General features: G+C 44.7%; 1 protein-coding gene across 4 annotated transcripts in view; it reads right to left on the bottom strand.

The window, feature by feature from the left end:
- Positions 1-1,702: 1,702 nt before the first annotated feature.
- Positions 1,703-24,101, bottom strand: part of FLI1 (Fli-1 proto-oncogene, ETS transcription factor) — a 79,276-nt gene continuing 56,877 nt past the window's right edge. For all 4 annotated transcript variants that reach the window (XM_057425979.1, XM_057425978.1, XM_057425981.1 and 1 more), the window contains 4 exons: positions 19,273-19,341; positions 6,436-6,498; positions 5,122-5,169; positions 1,703-4,163 (listed from right to left, as the gene is read on the bottom strand). In XM_057425979.1, the coding sequence (XP_057281962.1) occupies positions 3,634-4,163; positions 5,122-5,169; positions 6,436-6,498; positions 19,273-19,341 (710 nt within the window). In that variant the 3' untranslated portion in view covers positions 1,703-3,633. The remainder of the gene's footprint in view (positions 4,164-5,121; positions 5,170-6,435; positions 6,499-19,272; positions 19,342-24,101) is intronic.

Genomic DNA, 24,101 nt, shown 5'->3' on the forward strand with positions numbered 1-24,101 from the left:
AAATGTGGGTTGTGAGGGGAGATGCCCCTGTTATCACCCCTAAAGCTTCAAAGATGGCAAAGTCGGGCTGCTATCAGGGTACAGGTGCACTGCTCCCATCTGTATGTTATTACTTGTCCTTTACCTGAGGAATGGAATAATAAGATCTTATGAAAGAGCTAAAAGGTGCCTGGGAAGTGCCTCACCAGTCTGAGGCTGTCTGCACACTGGTGTGAGATCTCTTTGCTTCAAGATCTCTTTATTCCATGGGAATGCAGCCTGCTGTGTGCAGCAAACTCTATCTAAAGCTGAATATTAAGAAATCCTAGCAAAGACTCATACCACCAAGTACCCTGAAGAGAAGCATTAAAAGGAAACAGGACCTGTGCTATGGATGCTGCTGATCACCTTCCACCTCAGTCTGGGCTCCTTTGAGGTATTGCAAGTTGGGAATAGACACTTCTTAAATCACTGGTTGTTTTCAAGTCTTTTCACCAAGGATCCTGCTGGCCAAGTTTGGCCTACAAAGACATCTTTGCACTCTGATAACCTGCAGATTCTGCCTTTCACCCTGTCTGTGCAACCCCAGTCTTCAGATGTTCCTATTCCTGGCAACTGGGCAGGCACACCATGTTTAAATAAACCAGTTGATATCTCTATTGATGATGCATAGCCAGAATGAATCTGGATAGCACTATAGTAAAAACAATAGTGATAAGCAAAAAACCACTCTAATGACTAAATGGAGCAACTATGTCTGAGTACACAAAGGGAACAGCTCTTTGGTGGTTGAACATACTCACATCACTCTTTTTCAGAGCCCAGGCTTGCTAATCAAGCCAGCGAAAGCTATTGTACTAGAAACGAAGCAACAAAAGGTTGTGTGTGGAGGAAGGAAATGGTGTGCTTGTGCAGTTATGTGTTTCTAAGGGTTTATCAAATCGGCAGAAAGATCAAGCTATCTCTCAGGACCACCGTGCGTCTGCAAAAATACAGGAAGTGCCTTTGCTTGACCTTTATACACAATCAGAAGATTCCTTGGCAGTGCTTGTTTGTGCAGCCTCTTACTCCATCTCAGGAATGCTTTGGAGCACTGGCTTTCCCTGGGGTTTGGGGATAGGTGGGAAACACGAGCAGCAGGCTGGTAATATATTCAGCATTGCACATCTACCTTGCGTCAGTGGCTTCTTGAGCACTCTAAGGAGCAAAGAGATGGAGATGTCTGTCGGGGCAGTCATGGCTCTCAACACAGTGCTGTGACCCCATCACGGGGGCCTGCCACTGTCCTTGTGCAAGACACTTCACCTCCTCGAGCTTTGGCTGCTCTACCACTTTGTGTCTCTCCCTCTCTCTCTCCATGGGCAAAAGATGGAGCCTGAGTTTTGGATTTAGACCCTTCAATAACTGAATTTGGCCTGACAAACACCAGCTCCAGAGACATGGATTTTCTGGACTAAGAGGTTGATATTGTTTCATAGTGATAAGGATGGATCGCCACCACTACGAAGCTGCTTTGCTTTCCTTTTTAGCTCAATTTAATTTAGAAGCAAAGATCATGCTTTATCTGCAGGTATGAGAGGGGAGGGAGAGAGTGGGACAATATGATGCCTTAGAGAAGAAAACCACCATTTATTTTGTCACATTTTTTTTTTACATCATCCTCCTCATACAACAGTTTCATTGTAACACTTAATACAGTTTTTTTTAAAAAAAAACACCAAGATAGCTTGCAAAATTATATATATTTTAATATCCAAAAAGTACATTGCATATATATAGTAGCAAAAGCCCCATTTCAATGGGTAATTTCTTCATACTTAGATTTTGCGATTATTGCAGTAATGTTACTTATAAACACCCCGAAAGCACTAAGACCTAAACTGATTAGCTCGATCTGATTTTTCCATTCTGTTAAATAATGGCATCAGTGCTTCTGTTTAAAGTTATGAGCAGACTATAACGTTCTGGTTTGAGGCTCCCGTCCTGCAATCAGATGCACATGGACCAAATCTTGCACCCACACAGAGTCCCAGAGGTTATGTCTAGACTAGATATTTGTGATCCTGTTAATTGCTTGCCAGTTAATACAAGTGAGCTAATAGGTTGTACATGGAAGTCTCACCCCCCTGTAGACATCTGTTCTAAAACACAAATGCTTGTGGTTTACTCTTCTCTTTATGGCCGTTTGTGGATCATCGAACTAACATGTGCAAAATTAGAGATGCCTGAGAGGTTTTGAATGTTTAAACTGGAAACGAAAAGCCCTGGTGAGAGTTTTCCAAAAGATGTTAGGAGAAATATTGGATAATTTTATCGAAGAAGTGGTTAAGATCTTTCCAAAGTTTAAGATTTTGGTGCAAAATCATCCAAAGTACTTAAACAGTTGCTGCTACATGCTTTCAATCAACTTCAATGCAAACTAAGTGGAGTTAATTTGCAGACAGGCCAACGCAAGAACAAACTCTCATCTAGACAGACCCAGGGAAATCTGGAAGGTTTCTGGCTACTCTGGGGGTCATTATGGATCCAATTGCAGGACCAAGGCTCTCCCCAACAGATACATTACTCCTGTCTTAATTTTTCTTTTCTTTTCTATTATTTTTTTTTTAGCAAAAAGTACAAAGCTCCAGCCCAAATGTACAGATTGAAAAGATGTACAAATTACATTAAAACAAAAACAAAACCAACCCACAAACAACTGAGCTGACAGTAACAAAAAAAAACAACAAACCTGCATTTGTGACCGAGGTCAACTCGTTTTATTTACTCTTCCTTTTAAAACTGTGAGATATAGGGAAAAAAATAACTCTGCATAATTTATACAGTAATTTGCCTTCTGATTTGTTGACCCTTTGGATGACGGTCTGACAAACGCACAGCGTTCGCGAATCGGTAGCTTGTAGCGATCCCTAAGGCTCTGGCAGAGCTCAGGGGCCTGCTGTCATTTCTTTTCCTTCACTTTTGCTTTCAAGGAATGTCTGTGCTTGACATTAGGTTACTTTTTGTTCTGGTTGCTGCTGTTTCTGGAGTTAATACACAGTCTAATGAAGTTGTACACTCTAGAAAAGTTCCTTCAATGCCCTTTACTTCTTAAAATATACATGTACATATATATATACGAATATATATATATTTAATTTCCAGTTGGGTGAACATCCTCATCTGCCTTAAAGCTAAGATTCCAGTTGCGGTCCCCTGCAGCCCAATGTCCTCCACTGAATGGTCAAGTCTCCTACCCTCTCCACAGTGAGAAAAACCCCCATGTAGTCATCTTTTCCTACAACCCACACTTGGATCTATGTCTCGTCAAAAGCCTTTGAATCCTGAAAAACTTCTCACATCAAAAAGCTAATAATCGCTCCAGGTAATGGCAAACAATCTTCATAGTCAATTCATACAGAGGACATAAGCGTTAAAAACCAAAGAAAATGCAGAGTACTGGCCCAAAGAAGCATCCATCTCTCAGTTCAAGACACAAGAGGCAAAGTTACAAAAGTAAAAGGTTTGGTCCAGGAATAACCAATATCCAGTTTTAATTCTTCCCCAGAAAGGCCACAATATTCCATTAAGGGTCCCCAAAAAAAACCATAAAAATCCCAGAAGTAAAGAAAAGGTCCAACCAGACTGATAAAGGCCACTTGAAGATAAAAGCATCTAGTAATAGCTGCCCAAGTGTGGTGATACATGGGCATTGGGATGGCGAGGGACATTGGGGTTTGGGTAAATGCTTCCTGCAGGGGAGGTCCAATAAGGTGAGGCTGCTCCAAAGAAACTGGATGATGTGACAGGCATAGAAGAGGGGTGCGGGGGTACAAAGTTCACCTTCTGCTGATGGGCATGGTAAGACGGCATGTAGGAGAGATCTGATGGATACTTGTACATCGATGATTCAGTGGGATGAGGCTGAAGAGCCTGCGCAATGCCATGAAAGTCAAATTTGTAAGCATACCTTTTGCCATGCACTTTGGTCATAATGTTCTTATCATAGTAGTATCGGAGGGCTCGGCTCAGCTTGTCATAATTCATGTTGGGCTTGCTTTTGCGTTCTCCCCAGCGCCGCGCCACTTCATCAGGGTCCGTCATCTTGAATTCCCCATTGGTCCCTTCCCACGTGATACAGCTGGCGTTGGAACTGTCCGACAGCAACTCCAGAAGGAACTGCCACAGTTGGATCTGCCCGCTCCCTGCGAGAAGCAAGCCAAAAAGGAAAGGAAATGACATTGTGTTTCCTGCTTAAAAGCAAAGACAAAGGCAGGAAACAGAAGGACTATCTCGATCTTTACTGGGAACTGGTCCTTCAAGCTTTAGAAAGCCCTACGTAGGAATGGATAAACTGTTCCCAGCAAACAAGTTAGTCAACCCTTTGTTCTGTTCGTGAGTTTGAGGTCAGATTAGATTTCATAATGGTCGCCTTTGGCCTTAAAATCTTGGGGCTATTCATAAACAGGCTTTTTCCCGAGCATACTGCTCTGCAAAGCTCTTCACGGAGCAGTTAACACAGTATACTCCAACTCTTTGGTTTCTTACTGTTTTCCATGGATATTGTTTTGGATACCTACAGTTTTCTTTCCAGTTGGTGATCTGCGTAACATAAGACTATTTCTCCCCCAGACTAAGTGACTCTTGGTTTTATTTGGTGTGGTTATACCCATAGTAAAGAGCCACATGAGGAAGTTTCCTTATCAGCATTCAACATGTACAAGTTTCTTTAGTACAAGCAACATTCACTCCAGGTCTCACCACCTAAAGTCAGTTTTCTATGGATGACATTCTAGGGACAGTTATTACATGGTGAGTTTCAGAGGTGTTTTGTGCCTTTCACTCAGCTAATCCATAGCAGACAGTGAAAAACTAACCTGCACTGCAAATCTGAGAGACCAGCATTGAAGTCCCCCATAAAACTCTCCTCAGAGAATGCTAGTTTTGGGTAAGAACATTCCGGGTGGTGATTTTGTCCTGACAAAGATGATGTTGTACCACTTTCCTCACTTTTCTGTAAGAAGGTTTGCAAAAGCACTCATGAGAGCACAGCTGCTATGGTCAATGTCTCTCATGGCTACCCCGGTGGTAGAGAGCAACAGCTACTCATCCAGTAGCTAACCCTTTTGATTGTGGTGGTCTGAAATGTAAAAGCAAACTCACCTGGATTGGCAAGACGGCTACTAGTGGGCCCCAGGATTTGATAGGGATCTAAAAAAAAGAAGACCCAATAAAAGCTATTTTAAAACCTGATTTATCCAAAAGAAAAAAACAGTTCATTGTTGCTTATTCTGCAAACCAGTTCGAATGTTCATTTTCTTTCTTTACTCTTACTGTCTCTCCTCCTAGGGCCTGGAACAGAACCTGATGTTGTTCCTTCTTTCTTTTTTAGCAAACAACCACTAATTATTTATGGAATCCCAAATGGCACAGTGTTTCTGGCACCGCTTTCAGACTTGCCTGCTTTCAAAGTCTGTAATCTCTTTGGACATACCCTACACTTATGTGTCAGCTAGAAAACATGAAACGGGAAAAAAGAAGCGTGGGATAGTAGAACAGTGACAAATCAGGAGCAAATATATTTCTCCTAATAAAAAGAGCTGAACAGCAGATGAGATTTGCAAATTCACTTGTTAGCAGTTGAGCTTGCTGCCCTCTGAAATGAGGGAAAGCAATGCTCAACCAACTCCCCCTTACCGAAGCAAACAGGGCATTAGACAGATGGGAGTAACACGATTTTGATCACTGGCTCCAACGAGGCTGAGTGTTTCCTGAAAACCCCACAATGCATTTATTAGGAATGAATTCTTTCCCTTTTTCAGGGGCCTCCTCAGCCCTAATCTCTACACTTCTCCTTTGCTCCTCTCTGAGTTTGGTGATTTGGATCTATAGCATTTGCTCGTGGATTGAATCGATGCCAAAAGAACCAACCCCCTAAGAAAAAAGAAGGGATAGAAAGCAGCTGTGCAAAGCAGAGAAGGTGGTATTTAGCTTTTCAAAGGCCCCTTGGGAAACCAGCAGGAAACACCACTGCTTGCTGCCCAACAGGGTTCGCTTTTCTTATTTGGTTTTCTTTGACGCAGGGGAAGCCCTGTTGATTCTGTTTGGAGACACTTCCACCGACCATCCTTGCGGCCGAGGTGAGGAGGTAAAGAGCAGACATTCCACCAGTGCAGCATCAGCAGCTCCGTGCCCCTGACTGCTTCCCCACCTGTAGTGCAGCACGTTGGGGTGCTTCAAAGGAGATGCAGCTCGTGCTGGGCACTGCACGTGACTCAGCTGAAACAAGGATGTTTCTTTTGAATGGGGAAGGACAACGCAGGAAAACAGAAACAGTTTGGTTGCTGGTGACTCATTATTCCGAGACTTCCCTGTCAGGCTCTGCTGTCTGTGCTGTGCTGCTTGACACATGTATTCCCCCGGTCTAGTGCAAATCCAACTACCTAGCAAATGCAGCAGGATGCAATCAACACTTACCTGGCTGGGGCCGCTGCTGTTCTGTTGTCTTGTTCACATTCTGTGTCCCCGCAACAGGAGGGCCTGTAAAAACAGAGAAAGATCTTATGTGTACTAGAACTGAGAAGGAGGAATGAACAGAGAACAAGGCAAGTCCAAGATACATTGAATTGGAATAAAAGCAACTGGGATGGGAAAAGTTTTCCAATCTCAACAGCTGATATTTCTGAAAATGCATTACAAAATGAAGAGATTTGACTAGAAATTAAAGATTTCACTGTAAAATGAAAATACACAGGCGAGGCAAGGAAAATAGTATGTAATCCCTTTAGTGACTTCGGTCTTTTATTTCAACTGACCTTCCATTGTGTTTACACCCATGTTTTGAACAGAAACTTGGATTTTTTAAATGTATAAATTCTGACCTTCTTCCACGTTGGAACTTTTTCCAATAATTTTTTGGAAATACAAATTCTTGTTTTAATTAATCTAATTAAAAATTAATTAATCAATGGATTTAATCAAATGTTTTTACACAAAAACTTTTGGGTTTATCAAATCAAAGATCTTGTTGAGAACATCACAGCCATTTCTATAAAATCCTTTAACATTAATGTCTGTTCCTCCTTCCGTATCATTTCTGTCTGGGACGAGCTTTTTGGGTGATGCCTGAGCCTGACACATCTGATCATGGAGTTGCACCCCACTCAGTGGAGTTTGGGGTGCAACTCATCCCATCCAAAAGGAGCCGCCCTTTCTCTTGTGCCCAGGTGACAGAAGACCGTGGGCAGAAAAGGAAGCTGAGATGAACTATTTCCAGAAAATACATGGCAACTTTAAAACCCAAAAACTTGACGTGCACAACGAGGCAGCTATTTTAAGGAAAGAGGATAAAACATCCTCCGGACTGACACTCCTAATGCTCCTCTGCCCATGCTGCTGGGAAGGGCTGAGCACTGCCTTGTGCCCCGGTTCGCCGGGCTGCAGAGCGCAGCGGGGCTGTGCAGCTCCCTGCAGAAACATCCCAGGCACTTGAACATTCCTCCCGGCGCTGGGAAAGCCGCTGCAGCTTTGAAATTACAGCCTTCTAGTTATTGGCATGAAAAGGAAAACAGAGCCGGGAGAGGGGAGGGGAGGGGAAGAGAGGGAGAGAAAGAGGAGGAGGGAAGAGAGGGGAATGGGGGAACATGGAGCTAGTGGAATCTGCCTGGTTTTATTTTTATTTTCCTCATTTGGTTTCTTCCTTGGTTTTTTTTTTAGTTTTCTATTTTGATTGTTGTTTTTTTTTTTTTACAGAACCCACAAATCCCGCTGCAAATAGATCAGCCTGAAAAACAAACCCCTACAGTTCCAGCCCGGGACAAAGACCACGATGGGACATCTCTGAAGGAGGAAAATGGGCAGCCCCAGCCCTGTTGTCTCCAGAGTGAGCCCTGTCCCTGCTCCCATGGCTGGCAAGGGGCTTGCAGCTGAGTGCTGCTGGGGAATTTATCCCCAGGCTCGGTCCTCAGCAGTTGTTATAAATAAGATGCTGTTTGCATTTTCCTTGTTGTGCAAATCCCAACTTTGTCTGAGTGCACACAGAGCTTGGGCTGCTGCTCTATCAGGAAGCAGGAGAGCAAGGACGACGTCTGAAGTAACCACTGGCTTTTCCCATGTCCTCTTTGCAGTCAGTCTTTGACTTTCATTTCTCCCCTGGGATATCCTTCCAAGGTATTACAACCAGAGATGTTAGAGCAATGTTTGGGGAAATATTTGGAAAAAAGCCATAAGAGTTCTGCATTGAGAGAAAGGCAAATCTTCAGAAATTGCCACTGATGAAGATGTTAAAGTACATTTTGGTTAGCTCAGTCGGAAAGAGCTTTACCATTAGGTAATTCTAATGGAAATGTCACTCACACAGTGATCCTGTTCAGAAGAAAGGTGGCAATTAATTTTCCAGCAGAAAACTTCGTTTCATATTAGGGGAAAAAAAAATCCTTTCCAAAAAGTAGCAGCACTCATGGAAAATTTTCCATTTTCTCTGATTCTTTTGGGTCAGATAACTGACCCAAGTGAATCCACTGCTACCGATGGGCTGGTTGATTCAGATGCATCAGCATGTTTTGAGCAAACAAATAGGCCATCATCTGGACAGATGATCCTCCTCCTCCTCCAGATGGAGAAACTTTGTTACAGGAGAGGAGCTTGCTTTGCTCACAGTGTCACAGAAAGCGTGTAAAATGCATCTCCTGAGGAGTTTTTTAGCAGCAAGTGACATTATTACAATCAGTTGTGCTGATCAGGCATGTATTGCTTTGGCTGCTTGGGTGTTAGAGGATCCAGAGTGGTTCTCCAGCTGCTCTAAGGTCTCCCCTTCAGGAGCCTTCTCTTCTCCAGGCTGAACCAGCCCAGCTCTCTCAGCCTGGCTCCAGAGCAGAGCTGCTCCAGCCCTTTGGAGCATCTCCGTGGCCTCCTCTGGACATGCTCCAACAGCTCCACTTGCTGCTCACACTGCTGTGGATGCAGCCCAGCACACGGTTAGGCTGAGGCTTAGCTAAGCATCATTAAACATGATAGTTAGCAATACAGGCACAGCTATTGAATGTGTGCAATCAGCTACTGTGAGTTTCCAGCTCTTTGTTTCCCTCTCAAAAAAACAAAGCCCAACTGCACTGAGCTATTTTGGTTTTGTTTTCACACAAAGCTGTGCAATGTGAAAGAACCACAGCAGCCCGCCCAGCTTCCAGGCCCAGGCTCTAAAGCTGTACATGTCTAAGACAAAATGGAAAAGGCAGAGCCAAGGAACCTATCCACAGACTCAAGTTCCTGCAAAAACAGCATCATTCCTAAGACTTGACACTCAGTGACTCAAAAGGATCCTATAGAACTCCAGACAGACAGTTAGTGACAGGGTGAGTCTTATCTGCCATTAAACCCACTTGGATTTTACACCAAAACTTGGAAATTCAATTAAGAAGCTTTGTGCTGAGGTCCTCTTCTGGTGTAAAGCAGCAAATAGCTGCAGTGGAGTTAAGGGTAAATTTATCCCAGCTAAGGATCAGGTCCCCAAGCCTGTTTCAGACTTGAAAGGCCCAGTGGAACAACAGTCCTATGACAAATGTGCGCTCAATACAAAATGGAATTAAAGAGCAGAAAATAAATCATAGATGCTTTCAAGAAATGTCATTCTGCAGCTGTCTGGTTTATGTCCAGAAACTCCCCAGAATGCATGCATACGCTATTATGAGTAAGGTAAAGGATATTAATAATGCTTTGCACTTTCACAGCACCTTTCAACTGAGGATCTCACAGCTTTGCAAACATTCACACTCACAGCACGCCTGGGAAGAAGGTTAAATATCATGTTATTTATTTACATGCATAAATGCACTTTTCTCAGGCTTTACATGCCTTTCCCAGATGAAATGTCTTTCCCAGAAAGCAGACTGCATAGCATTGGTCTCTGGACCCCTTCTAACCTTGGTCTATGCTTTCTCACCCCAAATGTCCCTTGGCTCCTACCTCTCCACCCTCCATGCTATTTGGAAGCTCTCATCCTCTGCTGTGCAACTCCCCTTTCAAAGCCTATTGATTCCTCTGTGATTTGATGTAAATCAGAAACAACACAGTGGTGAAAGAAGGCTAACAAAAAGCTCAGAACATGGCAAAATTAGCAGGATCAGCAGCGGGCATTGAGAAGGCTCAAGAGATGAACTAAATTACCCAAACCTCTTCTTGTCAAGCTGTCTGATGCAACAACAGAAGGACTTGATGTGGGGTAGAAATCAAGGAGCGAATCCCAGGGATCCCCTGACTGAGACTGTGGGACGTGGAGGAGGAGAACGGCTGCACATTGAGCTGTGGAAGTGTGGGAGGCATGGCACTGCCATTGGGAAGATAAGGCAGGCTCCACTGAGCCACCAGCCCACCTTCACAGACACCCCCTCCCCATCTCACAGCTTGAGTGCTACTTTGCTCCTGTTCACCATACCGCTGGATCATATTTAGTCTAAACAGACTAACAGGCTCCAGTATTGCTGGGGGCAGATGGACAGACCCGCACAGACTCACTTCCCTTGGAAACCAAGCTGAAAATCCCCAAGCAGATTTCCACAGCACAGAGAAGATGATCCCAGATGCCTAGCAGGCCTTTCAGCCTGAATGCAGTCCAATGAGCAAGCCATTGGGGAATCTGTGTTTAAGATATGATGTATTAGAGAGCAAAGCCTCCCTGATAAGCTTTAGAAAGTTCTTAAAAATTATAAATCTGAGAGCTTGAGGTGGAGGGGAGAAGCCAGGGGGGGATTCCAGCTGAACAATAGGCTCACAGTCCCTGTGCTTCCTGAGCTGCTCGCTAAGTGCTGACAGCCCCTTCATCCTGCTCTCTCCGTAGGAGCTTTATTAGTCAAACCAGATTCAGTCACTATTTTATGCTACCAGCCTTGATAAGAAGGAGAACAATGGGCACTGGGCTGGTAATATCCCCATTTGTCAGGCCTTTTTTGTTCTAGGATGGATGCATTGGGGCTGGGTCATTTATGGACTAAATGCTATAGGTGCTATAGGGGAATCTTGTTTGAAATGCTGCCTGCGCTGGCATAGTGCCCTTAATTATAAGCAAGGCTGGGAAGGAAAGCCTAGCATATTTATCCTATTCGTGGCATCACTGGCAGCAGCAGCTCTTTTCCAGCCAGGCACTGTCTGCTTTATGAGCTGCTGGGGCTCACTGTCAAGGTGCAGAGTGACTGCTCTGAACATTAGCTCCTCTGTCAGCCCCATGGGCAGTGTCACGCCGGGTTAACACAATAGCCATGGGACTGCATGTCCACATCGAACAGCATCCTGAAATGTAACTCTGCATGTAACACAGGAGCGTCCAAACACTGAGCCCAGCCTCTGCAAATGCTATCCCCATCACATTTCCCTCAGGAGAAGCCCTGTCACAGGGCTGAGCATCGCTTGAAACCTCCCAAGAAGCTTTCATACCCCATCTTTCTGAGGTCAGTTTTATAGAGGATGTTTACACAAGGGCAGGTAGGGACAGGGTGAGTTTTAAGGTCCCTTCCAACCCAAACCATTCTGGGATTCTAGGATGTCTGGAGAAACACGCATGCAGCAAACTCGTGGAGGCATCTAGATTTCCTAGTATGGCAGCTGCTAAGCAATAGGAAGAGCCCCCCATTTATGCCTACTGGAGCTGATATCTCCAAGGACATTAGACAGCCAGTGAATGGAAAGTGGCTTGTCCTGAGTCAGGAGGACAGAGCCAGGAAGGAAATAGAGGTAAGTTTCCCAAGTCTCAGTGACTTGTCTGGCTGCTCACTGACACTGCCTCCATTTCCCTTTGAAATGCATTGGCAGCCTCAGACCAAGTCTGTCTTGCCAACTCAGACGATTAATACCAACAGTAATGACTGTAGTCATTTAGCCATCATCCACTGGATTCCTTACCACAGCATCTTGGGGTGATTTACGAACAACAAAGGTTGGGTGACTGCAGTTCTCCTGACAGAAAAAAAGCCCAAACCAGAAACACAGAACACCCCCATCCTACTTGGTTAGGGAGCACAGGCGCTGTATTTCCAGACAGGACTTCTACTTACACATTTAAATGAAGCAAATCAGAGTAAGGGAAAGGAACAGGCTGCCCATCTAAAGAGGGCTATGGGATCCATGGGATTCTCCATGCAGAACAGTCTGGTTTTTGCCATGAGTCCTTCTGCTTCAGTAGAAAGAAAGGATTCTGGCTTGGTGGCTGGAATTTAAATTAGCCTCTTTAAATGGGGAAAGCAGAACCAGGTACCCTGGGGGATCCAGACTTGTGATTAATATAAGTGGTCACTTGGGGTCTATTTTGCGGCAACTACTTTATAGGGGGAGAGAGAAAGAAGGGCATGGGACCTCACCGCTTTCTCTCCCGGAGCGAGGTTGTGTGTGGTGGCACTATTCTGGTACCCTGGAAGAGCCCCAGTGCGGGCGCATGGGAACAAAAAACACTCCTGCTGCAAAGCAAACATGTAAGCAAGGTCTGCCAAGCTGCTGAGCCCTCACACTCACGGCGTTTAACCTCCTGGAGATCGCATTGAAGAGGTGGGGTTGTGTTTAAAGCCAGTTGGAGAGCACAAACCTAGACTGTGGGTTTCTGGAGGGGCAAGGAAGCCAAAAACACCTCCAGCTCCTCCTCGAAACATTAGACGCATTGTTTTAAACGATGGCAGCAAACATTAAAGTTGCAGAGTCCGTGAGGTTCTTCCCCAGCTCACTCTGGCTCCAAGTACACATACTAAATGCTCCATACATACAGAGCAAATCCTTACAGTGTCAGCAGCAAGAGGTTCGCTTTGATGCAGTTTTCCTTAGCACAAAGCTGTGAAGGCTCTGGATGCTGTCATCTGTCTGTAGGAGGTTTGACAGAGTGGAACAGGACTAGAAAGCAGAGCATGAGGAGTCCTCTGGCCTCTTCAAAGAGGTGGGTCAGGCAGTTAGCAACCAGCTTCCCCTGCATTTAGCCCTATGGCACACACCCAGGTACAAGTTAACATCTGTATCCTAACTGTGTACACTGCGGCCTCACACTCTCAGCCACAGAATCATTTGTTTTGCAGTGAATTACTTTTCAACTTACTGTTTCTGCTAATTAAAACAATTACTTCGCACATATGCCACATGGTATGCTGCTCACAGCCAGTATTACTCTGACTGTTCTCAACTTTGCAGTGCCTTCAAGCACCAAACTCATTCATTTCTGCTTCAAGACCACAACATTACACTAAAGAATCACCAGCACAGGGATCAGATGTGGAATTAAGTAATTCTAGGGCTCTCCACTAAAAGGAAGAAACGCTAAGTGCAGAATTTCAATATAACTCCCATTCTACATGATCAGACTATTCCATTATTTCAAAACTAACAACAATATTCTCAAACATCTCTACATTGTTATTAAACTGCTCTACAGGTAACTGGCACAAAGTCCAGACTTGGAACAACATTGGGTTTTGACCTGAAGTCAATCCAAACCAAGTGAGAAGGGACTGACTGCTGGTTTTACCAAGAAACCTGTGGCAGAACATGGGCATGAAGAACAAATTTCACTTGGGGAATCTCTGAAAGTAGCTGAGAGCCCAGTTATGCATTGCTGTCCTTAGAGAAACATAGATCAGAGTGATCAAAAGCTTTCAATATAATTCCAATACTAGATTCAGCGTTAGATTGAAGCCACAAGGATCTGGAGCTTAGCGCATGCACAGAACCAGGATTCAGGACTTTCAAAGGACTTCCATTCTGCTTGCACATAGGGAAGTCCCTTCTGCGGCAGGTCACAGGGATCCGGCTTGGGATCTGTGATCCCTCTCCCTTGCTAGCTTTATCCTGGCAGGGTGACACGAAGGGGCTCTGCAAGTCTAGAGCCTGGAGCTCTGCTCCCCTCTCAAGACTCAAGAACTCTGGCCCCTGAAATCTGGACTCGCTCCCTGTTTGCTTTGAGGCACAGGAGGCAGCCCCCAGTTGTGCCAGTGTGGGTAGAAAAACACCCCCAGCTGGAACTTCCTGATCCCCGCCTGCCTCACCCTCTGCAGCACTGACAAAGACACGTTATACAGGACCAGAGGAAGCAATGAGAATGATGTTGTTGTTGTGGCTTTTCTTAATAGCAGCAGCAGAAGTCCCAACGCACAGTGCATGAAGTATGTGTCCTAAGAATCCCTCCCAGAGCAGCAGTCTCTTGCCAGTTAACATACATGTTATGCCAAGTTGCAGGCATGAACAGCCATACGCTGGCATGTTACTGTGTAAAAACACAGACAACTGCACAGTATGAAAGGCACGTTTCTGAGCACCCTTCACACATGGATCTATATACACATCCATCCCAAACACATACAGGTTGCGCACAAACAGCACTGGGCATATTTCACCCCCACAGCATGCAGGGAGATAAAGCCATCCAGTTAATGTGCTGGCGCTCCAAACCACTCAAATTGCAGAAGTATTCCTGCAGCAAAAAGCTAGATGCAGCAATACACGCAAAGAGAAAAGGGAAGGGAAGAGACACATGCGCAGACCTCACGGTTGCTTTTTGCACAGAGTTTGCCCATTTAACTCACTAGCAGGAAACAAATTTACTCTTGTCTTCGTAAACCAGGCAAAGAACTTCCAAGAGCTTTTCACAGGAGGGACTGCACCCCAGCAAACATGCAAACCCCCCCCTCCATGTGCAATAACATTGCTTGCAGTGCACCCTAGGCAAAAAAATAATAGCTCTTTTGCTGGGAGAAAAGGAAGGATAATGGTTACTTAGAAAGTGCTCCAGACAAGCTGTCAGGTTGAATTCAGAGAACTGGAGTCTACTCTGGGACAGCGCTGGCTCAGGGTGATCCCTTGTGAGTTGGGTTTCCTGCCTGCTACAGCTTAAAGACAACGATTCTTTGTTCCCAGTTTTTCTGGTGAAAAAACACACGCCTGCCTCCGAAGAGGGTCAGGGAGAAAGCAGACAAAACACTAACTCTGGAATTTCAAAGGAAAACAATTAGAAAAAAAAAAGAAAGGGAAAAAGGAAAAATCCGAGAGGAGCGCTTGCTACTGTCTCTCCTGAAATCATAAATCCCTGGGTTAGCCACACAGTTGAAGCACCAAAAAAGCCTCCCCTTTTTCTGCTGCGGAGCTAAAACCGGGCTATTTCATCACCAGGCACACAAATATCGTTGACGAATGTTTCAGCCTGTACAGACAGTGGAGAGGGCACAAAGCCGCGGCTGCTTTTCCTCTGCCACCGCCGAGACCGCAGGGTTTGCAACCTTTGCTGCGAGCACGAGGCCTTGCTGACACACTCGAAAGAAGGATTCGCTGGAGCTGGTCAGTATTTTTCCCACCTGAAAAATGGCCTTTTCAAGGGAAGCGTTTTATGCGGGAATTTGAGACTCTTTCCCTATGGGAACCATGCTTACGCAACCACGGTGCCTGTGGTCGCTTTGCCCCTCTCTTTCTCCAGGCCCCCACAAATTCTTGAGCCTGTCATTCCAAATTGTCACTGAATTTGACAAGATGATGGGGTTTAAAGAGCTTACACCAACTGAAAGGAAAAGAGAAGAGAGATTGTGGCCCTGATGGCAGGAAAAGCAGCTGCATGGCCTCATATTTTGCCTGGTACCAGGGAATCTGTGTAAGAGATCTTAGTAAATGCTCCAACATCAGGAAACTCTTCCTCAGGGGCTCACAAGCACAAACCCACAGGAAACCACGCTGTGTAAGTTTCAGAGCTCCCCGATGTGTTTATCTACTTAAATCTGCCAACAACCAAAGAAAACCTACAAGCAAACACACCTTATACCCAAACATCCTCATTGTTCACACAAACACTTCTATAATGCAAACATAAACAGGGGATAGCCACAGACTAAATCCTTCGCATTCATTTCCTACATCCATATTCATGTGTTCACATACAAATTTCCTCCCTCTTTGAAAATGATGGTAGCAGATCTGTTTTTCCTGTGTGCTACTTGAATTTAGGTTGGATTTATGAGACTTTGGGTTAGTGCTGGTTTACCACTCTTCTCAGCCTTAGGCTGAGCCTGGCATATGGAGGGCAGTGCTGCAGGAGTTATGCAGACCCCAACATACTTAAAAGTAAGCATGGACTTTAAAAATGCCTTGGATTGAGGCCAGAATGCTCACAGCCATGCGGGACACAGCACTTTGGCCCCCTAAATGTAGTTGTATGTGAATATACTTTCCATTTCCCTATGGAAACCTACTTAAATGACACCATTCTATAGGCGAGCAATTTAAGATCCCCCTGGACTTGGGCAGACCATGTGGGCTCAGATTCTTCTCGCATGTCTCCAGTACCTACAGTAGGTCAGTCATTGCTCCAAACAGTGATGGAAAATGAAACCGACCATCTCGGCAGTGGAGCGCTGGGAGCAGGACACAAATCTTTCCATTCAGCAACGAGAGCGACCTTGTTTCATTGCCCAGAAAATGGTTCCCCAGCCAAAAAAAATCCTGGTGATTTTCATTAGAGCAATTTCTTTCTCAGAGGCAGCTGAAGACAATTTGTACCAATGACGCTAAATACCATACTTTTGAGTGTTTATGAGGCTCAGAAGCAAAGAAGCTCAGGCAGCAAGAGTCCTTTGAACACCCTGAGGTTTCTACCTATCTGATCCTTCGTGCACCAGCTGTGTAAGTTTACAGTATCTGTTTCTGCTATGAAAGCAGTTTTTCGCCACGTAGGTTCCTTTTTACAGTATGCGGATGGAATATGCGGTCTAAAGCCTAGTGGAAGCGTATGCAAAGAGCACGCCTGGAATTTGCACAAGCAGGTTATTTGCATCAGCTGTGTGATCTTCGAGAACGTGCAAAAAGAATTACTGGAGGAGTGAAGAAAACAGTATTTTTTCCCTATCTCTGACATGCATTGTACTATTTCATCACCTCCTCCCGCTGCTTTGGAATCCTCAGGGGAAGGTGGATGGAAAAAGGTTATTTCTCTGGTTTCATTCACAGGCATAGAGAGAAGAAATGTTTACAGTAGATTCAAGATGCATTAACGTTAAGAAAAATGTTTTCTCTTTTGAGAAGTTAGGAAGACAGAAAATACTTATTAAAACCAAAAATCATTATTTTTTAAGCTGAAATTCCTTTTCCAAAAGAATATCATCATCTTGAACCGAGCCCATTAAAAAGCCCTAAAAAGAAGCAAGAAAAATCTTGTTGCTTAACAGACTAGACAAAGGCTGAGGAATTCTAAGACCAGTTTTACGTCCATCACGAGTTTCTTCTGTGATGTTGGGCAAGACGCTTCACTCTGTTCCCCCAATTCCTTATCTGTCAGCCTGTCATGTTCACATGTCTCTTATCCTGTCGCCTTATCTCACAAATAAGATTTGGAGCACGAATAGGTTGCGGGAGGTTGAAGTGGGATGGTTTCTCTAGACCATGAGTGAATGCAGAGGACATTTCTCATTGCAGGAAGAACTGGAAAAGGAATAGGTGAATTTCAACATTTCTATGCAAGTTCTTAACTTTCATTTGACTGTCCCGTGGGTGTGTTTTGTCCTTTATTGACACATGATGAAAGTACCATGTAAAGTTAAAAACGCCTGGCTGACAGAAATCAAATGCAAACTGCTGTCAGCTGCAGTAAGGAAACACACTTGAGGGTAGTAAAAATAGAGGGGGAGGAACATTTTTCTTTCTCCCTGAGTGTCTCTAGGCCCAACTTGCAGAGATAACGGGTACAGGAAATCCAGAGGAGTGCAATTTTACACAGAGCATTTCTCTTGAATAAAAAAATCACAGCTTCTTCCCTTTATTTTTAGCAACCACCTGGCCTGAGACAGAAAGAGCACAGTCTTGGATGTGTCCATATCTGTTTTGGGGGGAACTGGGGAGGAACACGTGCATGTGTGTCTGCTCTATTCAAATAGAACCCAGCCTAGCTCTTAGTAATTTTAAATAGATGACTCTTAACATCAAAGGAGTCAGGCACAGAAAAGCCTCAACAGTTTTGTCTCTGTAATGTACAATGTTTTATCAACTAATGCCTGTCTCATGAAGAGAGAACAGCATGCCATGGAACAGACAGCTCAAGTGGGTAGTTACATGCTGCACAAAAGAAGCTGCTCTAAAAACCAGTGCTGATATTGTGCCCAGAGTCCAAGACAGATGTTGGGGATGAAACATAGCGTGGTGCAATGAGAAAGAAGTGCTGGCTCTCTCCAGCTACTTCAATAAAAGACTTTCTGCCTTTCCCCACTATTCTTTGAAATGCAAACTCGTGGCTCATCAATGAAGCCATGCTCTGGAAAGCATAGAAATGTTTATATATGAGATGAGGAAGCTGCCTTGGCACAAGAGCAGACTGCTTCTAGGTGGCTTATCTCATATGGCAGCCTTGGGATTTCACACTTGTCCCAGAAGCTTCTCAAATGGAGGAGCTGAACATGGTTTAGTGAATGAAGCCAATGTTCCCGCAGTTAGCAGAAGGGAAAGGAAGACCAAAACTCAAGGCTCCCAGTCCTACACAGTATGTTACAGAACACAGGACTTGATTCTTGGTCTTTAACACCCTATTTGGCCTTAAGCAATTCATCAGTCCAACTGTGACTTAGTGTCTTATGTAGGTGAGGGATGTGCATCATGCCCCTCACACCAACTCTCATAATTTTAGCATGACTGAGAATCCAGTTTTTCATTAAAAATAAGGACAAGGACTGTAGCTGCAGAGGAAAACCTGAAAAACCTGACTGAAGGATACACAAACATAAATTAACTTTAAAACTTCAGGGTTTCTCAGCTCTACCTACGGGATCAGAACTTGTAATAGAGTAAAAAGTTGGGGTTATTTGAAAAAGAAAACCCAAATGTTCCAAAATGAAAGTGTCAGAAAGGCACACTTTGGTCTTCCTTGCTGCTGGGAACTGGCTGGCAGATTTATGAATGGGTTTTGGAAGACCTGAGTGGCCTTTACTTTATAATGGGATTTAGCATGAGAAAATTTTATCCTTCCCACTATGAGCTTACTCAGAGAAAAATAGTGTCTCAGCCCTTGCTGCATACCTGAGGTTTCAAAGTGCTTCACATAAAGAACAGAAAATATGCTATCAGCTCATCAACTCAATAATACACATGTGAAAAGAACAGAACTATGTTTTATGCCATGATATTTTTGCCAAGGACAAGCAGGGGTGTGATTTTCAGCACGGACGATGCTTCATATTGTGTATAACTCTATTTTAACCATGCTCTGCATGCATAGCAGATCAGAACACTTTCATGCCAAGGAGATGATGGAAAAAGCCTAGTTTCAACCCAGTCAAAACCACTGTGAGAGCATGGGAAGTCAGGACGTTTATAATCAAAAAGGCTGACCTTCTTTGGTGGCAAGACGTGAGGAAGCTTCTGTGTGGGATGGAGTATTGTAGACCAGCAGTGAGCTACCTGTAATGAAAAGAAAAGGAGTTACTGCAGTCTGAATGCACTCTGTCAGCAAAGAACTGTGCAGGCAGGTAGGAAGTGCTATCACTAGGATCTAAAGACCAAGTTTTTCAGACAGTTAGGCATGATGGATACGAAATTCCTTTAAAAGCCTTTGAGCTGTAATGTCACACAAGTGCTACTGTTTCTCCACTTGCAAAACAAAAGACATTTCCTTCCATCACCGAGTGTCTTGATGTCCTCCGTTGAAAACTGCTATAGAAGGGCAAGGTTGTGCAGTACATTTATACAGGTACAATATCAGTCACAGCAGAGCCTCTACAAATTACTATGGCACAGATTGTGTTAATAGGATAAGGAAGAAGCTTTTCTCTCTCTAGCTGTGATAGAGAATTTTCCTGTTTGAGGAACACGCAGGAGAAGTGACATGAATTGCACTGTCAGGATCTGAACATTTTTAGAGTGTCACATGCTTGGTTTTGGGCCAACAGCTGCAAACCCATCACTGATACTCCAGCACGTCCCATGCCTTGTGCACTTTGAAAGTAGCTTTCTTGGTTCAGAGTGGTCTTTCCATCCAGCCCCAGTTGGAACAAAACTATTCAAGAGAAGCACAAAAAAGAACCCATTGGAAGGTCTTTGTTTTGCACTGTCTATGGTGAAAGTGTTCCTTTCTAAGCATTTTCCTTTGGTTCTCCTTCAAACACTTTGGGAAATGGAGGAAGAGGCCCCATGAGCTCTTGGAAGCCAGCATGTAATACACATTTCATGGTTGTCTAGTTATATGTGCTTACCCTACATAATCTAGGCTCACCTTTCCTGCAGCTCTTTGGAATATTTTCTGCTGTGTCAGGCAGCGATGTTCCTAACAGGGCTGAGGCTCTTCTCTGTGGGGACTGGTGCTGTGAACTGGAGCAGGGTACTGCTCTTGCTATGGATTGGTATGAGGAGTGCTTTTACAGACACTTTCTGCTATTCATACCTATATGGCCCTCTACTCAGTGAGATTCTGTCCCATTTAAGGTACTCAGTCCTAAGCCACAAAGAGCAAACAGTACAGATACTATATAGTGCTGTGCTGCCCCTGAGCATCCCCAGATTCTTTGGCAGGGCTAAGAATACCTCTTTTGCAGGTACTGTAACACTAACTGATTAGGATCCTGTGACTGAGCTGTGCAGCCTCCACATTCTTCTAATCCACATGATCCCAAATAACACTGACCTCACTTGCCCCTCAGTAGTATTCACAGTATGTCTTGCTTTCCTGTGGGAGCTGAGGATTAGCCAGTTCACTGCCGGAAGTAATAGCCAATTGCTGGTGCTGGATCTTACAGCCTGGTGTTCCTATGGATTTATCTTCTTCCCCAAATGCAAACAAAGCCAAAGACGTGTGCAAGCCACCATGTACACAGAGGTAGAAGGTGTTGGAAAACAAAGCCTACTCACTAGAGGATGGATGCTACCAGATGCTGCAAGACAGGGGATGTTTCAAAACAGCAGGATGGATAACATGGTAAACTGGGAGGTAAAGAGTTCAAAGGGATCCCAAGGGTACCTTTGGCTGTGAAAGCTGCAGACAGCCAAAGTGATTGTCTTAAATAATTAGAGACTGGCTGGGTTTTGCTGCTATGGGGGGGGATTAAAACGGCTTTGTCCACCTAACTCAGGTTTTCATCAGATGGTTTCTGGCTTTGGCATTGCTTTCTTGAGTATCTGCGGGGAAACTCCCGTCCACTCCTCCTTTTCAGGTTATTTGAAGCAGATCCTGAGCGCAGCGCCCAGCCTGGCTTGACCCTGCCAGACAGGGAAGTGCTGGGGAATTCAGAAACTGGGTTTTCTATGACTAAATAGGCTGCAAATGCCTGGTTGAGGAGGTGGGGGTGGGGTGATGAATAGCACTGAACAAGCCGGTAGGATCAATCTATAGCTACTTTACACTAAGAAAATGCAGCCCAGGCCACTGGAAAGGGACGGCGCCTCCCCCAGTTTAATTGCTCAAAGTTCTCACCTTTGCCCGGCAGTCTGAGGTTTCTGGTGGGAACACCACAGAAAAGGAAATGTGTTTCCTATTAAGGGTTTTCAATGAAGGAGGAAAAGGGAGAAAGCCAGAGACACAGATCAGGCAGAGAGAGGCCGACAGACAGACAGACAGACAGAGGCCAGGCTGCTCCCTCCCTTACTCGCTGGGCAGAACTATGGTGCGGTGAAGTTTTGGTTGGTTCTTCTTCCCCCTGCCCCTCACTGGGTCAGTGCCACCTCAGATTAAATCAGCATTATTAATAAAGCACAGGGCTATTCTCCTATAATTAATATCAAACATATTACACCCAATGGTGCCCCCCCCCCCCCCCACCATTTCCTTTCTTCTTTTCTTTCCTTTGCATTAATAAAAGGGGAAGATGGGAAAGGGCTGAAAAATGGAGCTGAAAAGTTTGTTCCCCCACAAAGCCTTCCTTTGCACAAGGCAGCTCATCCTCCCAAGATGCAGGAACATCTCAAAGTCTATTTAATCTGGAGGTCTTTTTTTAGCCTCACCTTCTGAAAGCCATGTGGCTTTCCCTCCACATCTTCTAGTAGAATCAGGGTCTGCTGCATTTAGCAGTTTAGTTTTGTTTGGCATTAATATATGGCTCGAAACCACAAAGCAGTTTTCTGCTTCTGCTTCTCGCCACAGTCTCATTCTTTCCCCTTCAGGCTCTTTTCATTTGTACACACCACACACAAGCAACCCCCCCCCCCATCACTAGAAAGGAAAAGGACAGGAGGTGACAGTTCAGGCTTCTTTTGATGTTCATCCCAAACATAGCATGAAAACATTCAGATCTCCCTTCCCACTGCCCGCTGGCTGGCTGGAGAGGATTCACCAGGCAGTCTGTGTTTGAAAAAGATACCAGCACAGCAGTCAGTCAGTCTGGAGAACGAAGATGCAGGGGGATGGATGAGAAGGAAAAGCCAAGGCATGGCTTCACAGTTTTGGAGAAGAAACTGGAAGAAGCACTCAAAGATAATGGTTTAGGAGGGTGGACAGTAAATTCCCTTAAGAAAAACCAATGGGGAGTCTTTTGAGAGCCTCCAAAGGATAGAGCATGCTGCAGAACTGGGTTGTGCAAGCCTGAAATCTACACAACAGAGACATCTATATCCCTGACTGCTTCCATAGGTCACAGAAACAGGAAACAACTGCATGATTCTGATCCAGACCTAAGTTGTGCCTGAAGACTAAAGGTGTTATGAGTTTGGTTTAGTACTGACAGTATTAAACAGCTCACCTAAGCCTTCTATCGCCAAACCTAAGATTGAGCTTTTGTTGTGCTCTTGTGTATGTTACTGGTGTAGTTTTTCAATCTGGGCTCAGATGTGCCTAAATAATGTACTTCACGGGCAGTTTTAAGAATGATTTCACCCTGATCAGGAGTGTGAAATGTTGAAAACATTCTGAGGAAGCTGATTTTCAGGGGGTCTCTCCTTGCCTGGCTAGCCAACAGGCTTGGAAAGTTCAGAGCAGGTTTGTTACTTGGAACACCAGCACCAAAGCTGAGGATTCACTAGTCATCACATCTCCATCTTAACATCCTCTGAGGATGAACACCTTTCAAGAGAGAGACTCAAGAAGGAGTCCAGCCTATAGATCCCCAAAGTTCTCCTGGGTTTTGCTGCTGTGATGTGCTCTCCACCCTAAGCAGGAGCAGAGCTGGATGTCTCAGAAACAACCAACCTTCCAAAAGGGGAAAACTCATGAAACAAAAAGCCCATCTCCCCGTGGCACTGAGCTCAGAGGCTCGGCACTAAACATCCGCTGGAAATCAGTCTGGAAAAACAATAAGCTCCTTTCGGAGGCGTTACTCCATGAGGGAGTTAACCAGCAATCCAGAAACCAGACTGTCATTAAGGCAGCGCTGGGAACAGCTGCATGGAAAGGAATGCTCTTCAGAGGCTGCCCGACCTCCACTCAGACAGGAGCTTGCTTTAATAGCGACAGCGCTCGCATGACGTCTTACAGCAGCCCAAGGGGCTGAGAGGGGAGAAATTTATAAACATAAAAGCTGGGGATGGTCCAGGATTGAATTCTCCTTTCATATGCATCCATGTAAAACTGGAATAACTGATCTGTCCGAGACCAGCAAAGCTGCTCGGGTTTTGCACTAGCTTCATAGCATAGAAGTGATTGTTTGTAGGCATTGCCCTGGCAGAACACTATATTTTTCTGATGATTATTCAACATGCATTGCAGCAGTGCTTACATGTTGTGACTGCATTAGGGCTCCATGGTGATGGGTCTTGAGAAGCACGAGACGCAATCCCTGTCCCACAGATTGGACCAACAAGAAGGCAGGATCACTAGCTCCGTTCTACAGAAAGTAAGCACAGAGGAACTGAGGCAAAGGTTTCTTCCTCCTAATTTCAGGCATGTAAAGGCAATGTGTGAATGAGGGGACTAACATCCTGAATTTCTGTGTGCCCTGTTGCTTCTTTCCTATAAAAGAAAAGAGAGCTCAGTGTAACCAGACTACTAACTTAGGCACTTGGGGTATCGAAAGGTAGGTAGGATCAATCAAGAATTTGCTCCTGAACAAATAGATAGCAGCAAATGGTAAAGGTGGCAAACGAATCGAGGTCTTCAGGCTTGTTATGCTATGAGATTAAGAATTTCATTCCTGACACTCTCTTTGAACACCTCAAGCAAGGTGTATCCAACACCTGAGATTATCTCTGGAGATGCTGTCTGGAGCTAAAGCAGCAGAAGAATTCAACTCTTCTGCCAA

Source organism: Pezoporus wallicus, unplaced genomic scaffold (genome assembly GCF_028554395.1).
Source record: "Pezoporus wallicus isolate ANWC-B61680 ecotype Strahan unplaced genomic scaffold, APGP_CSIRO_Pwel_v1 contig_8797, whole genome shotgun sequence".
NCBI classification, from domain to species: Eukaryota; Metazoa; Chordata; class Aves; order Psittaciformes; family Psittacidae; genus Pezoporus; species Pezoporus wallicus.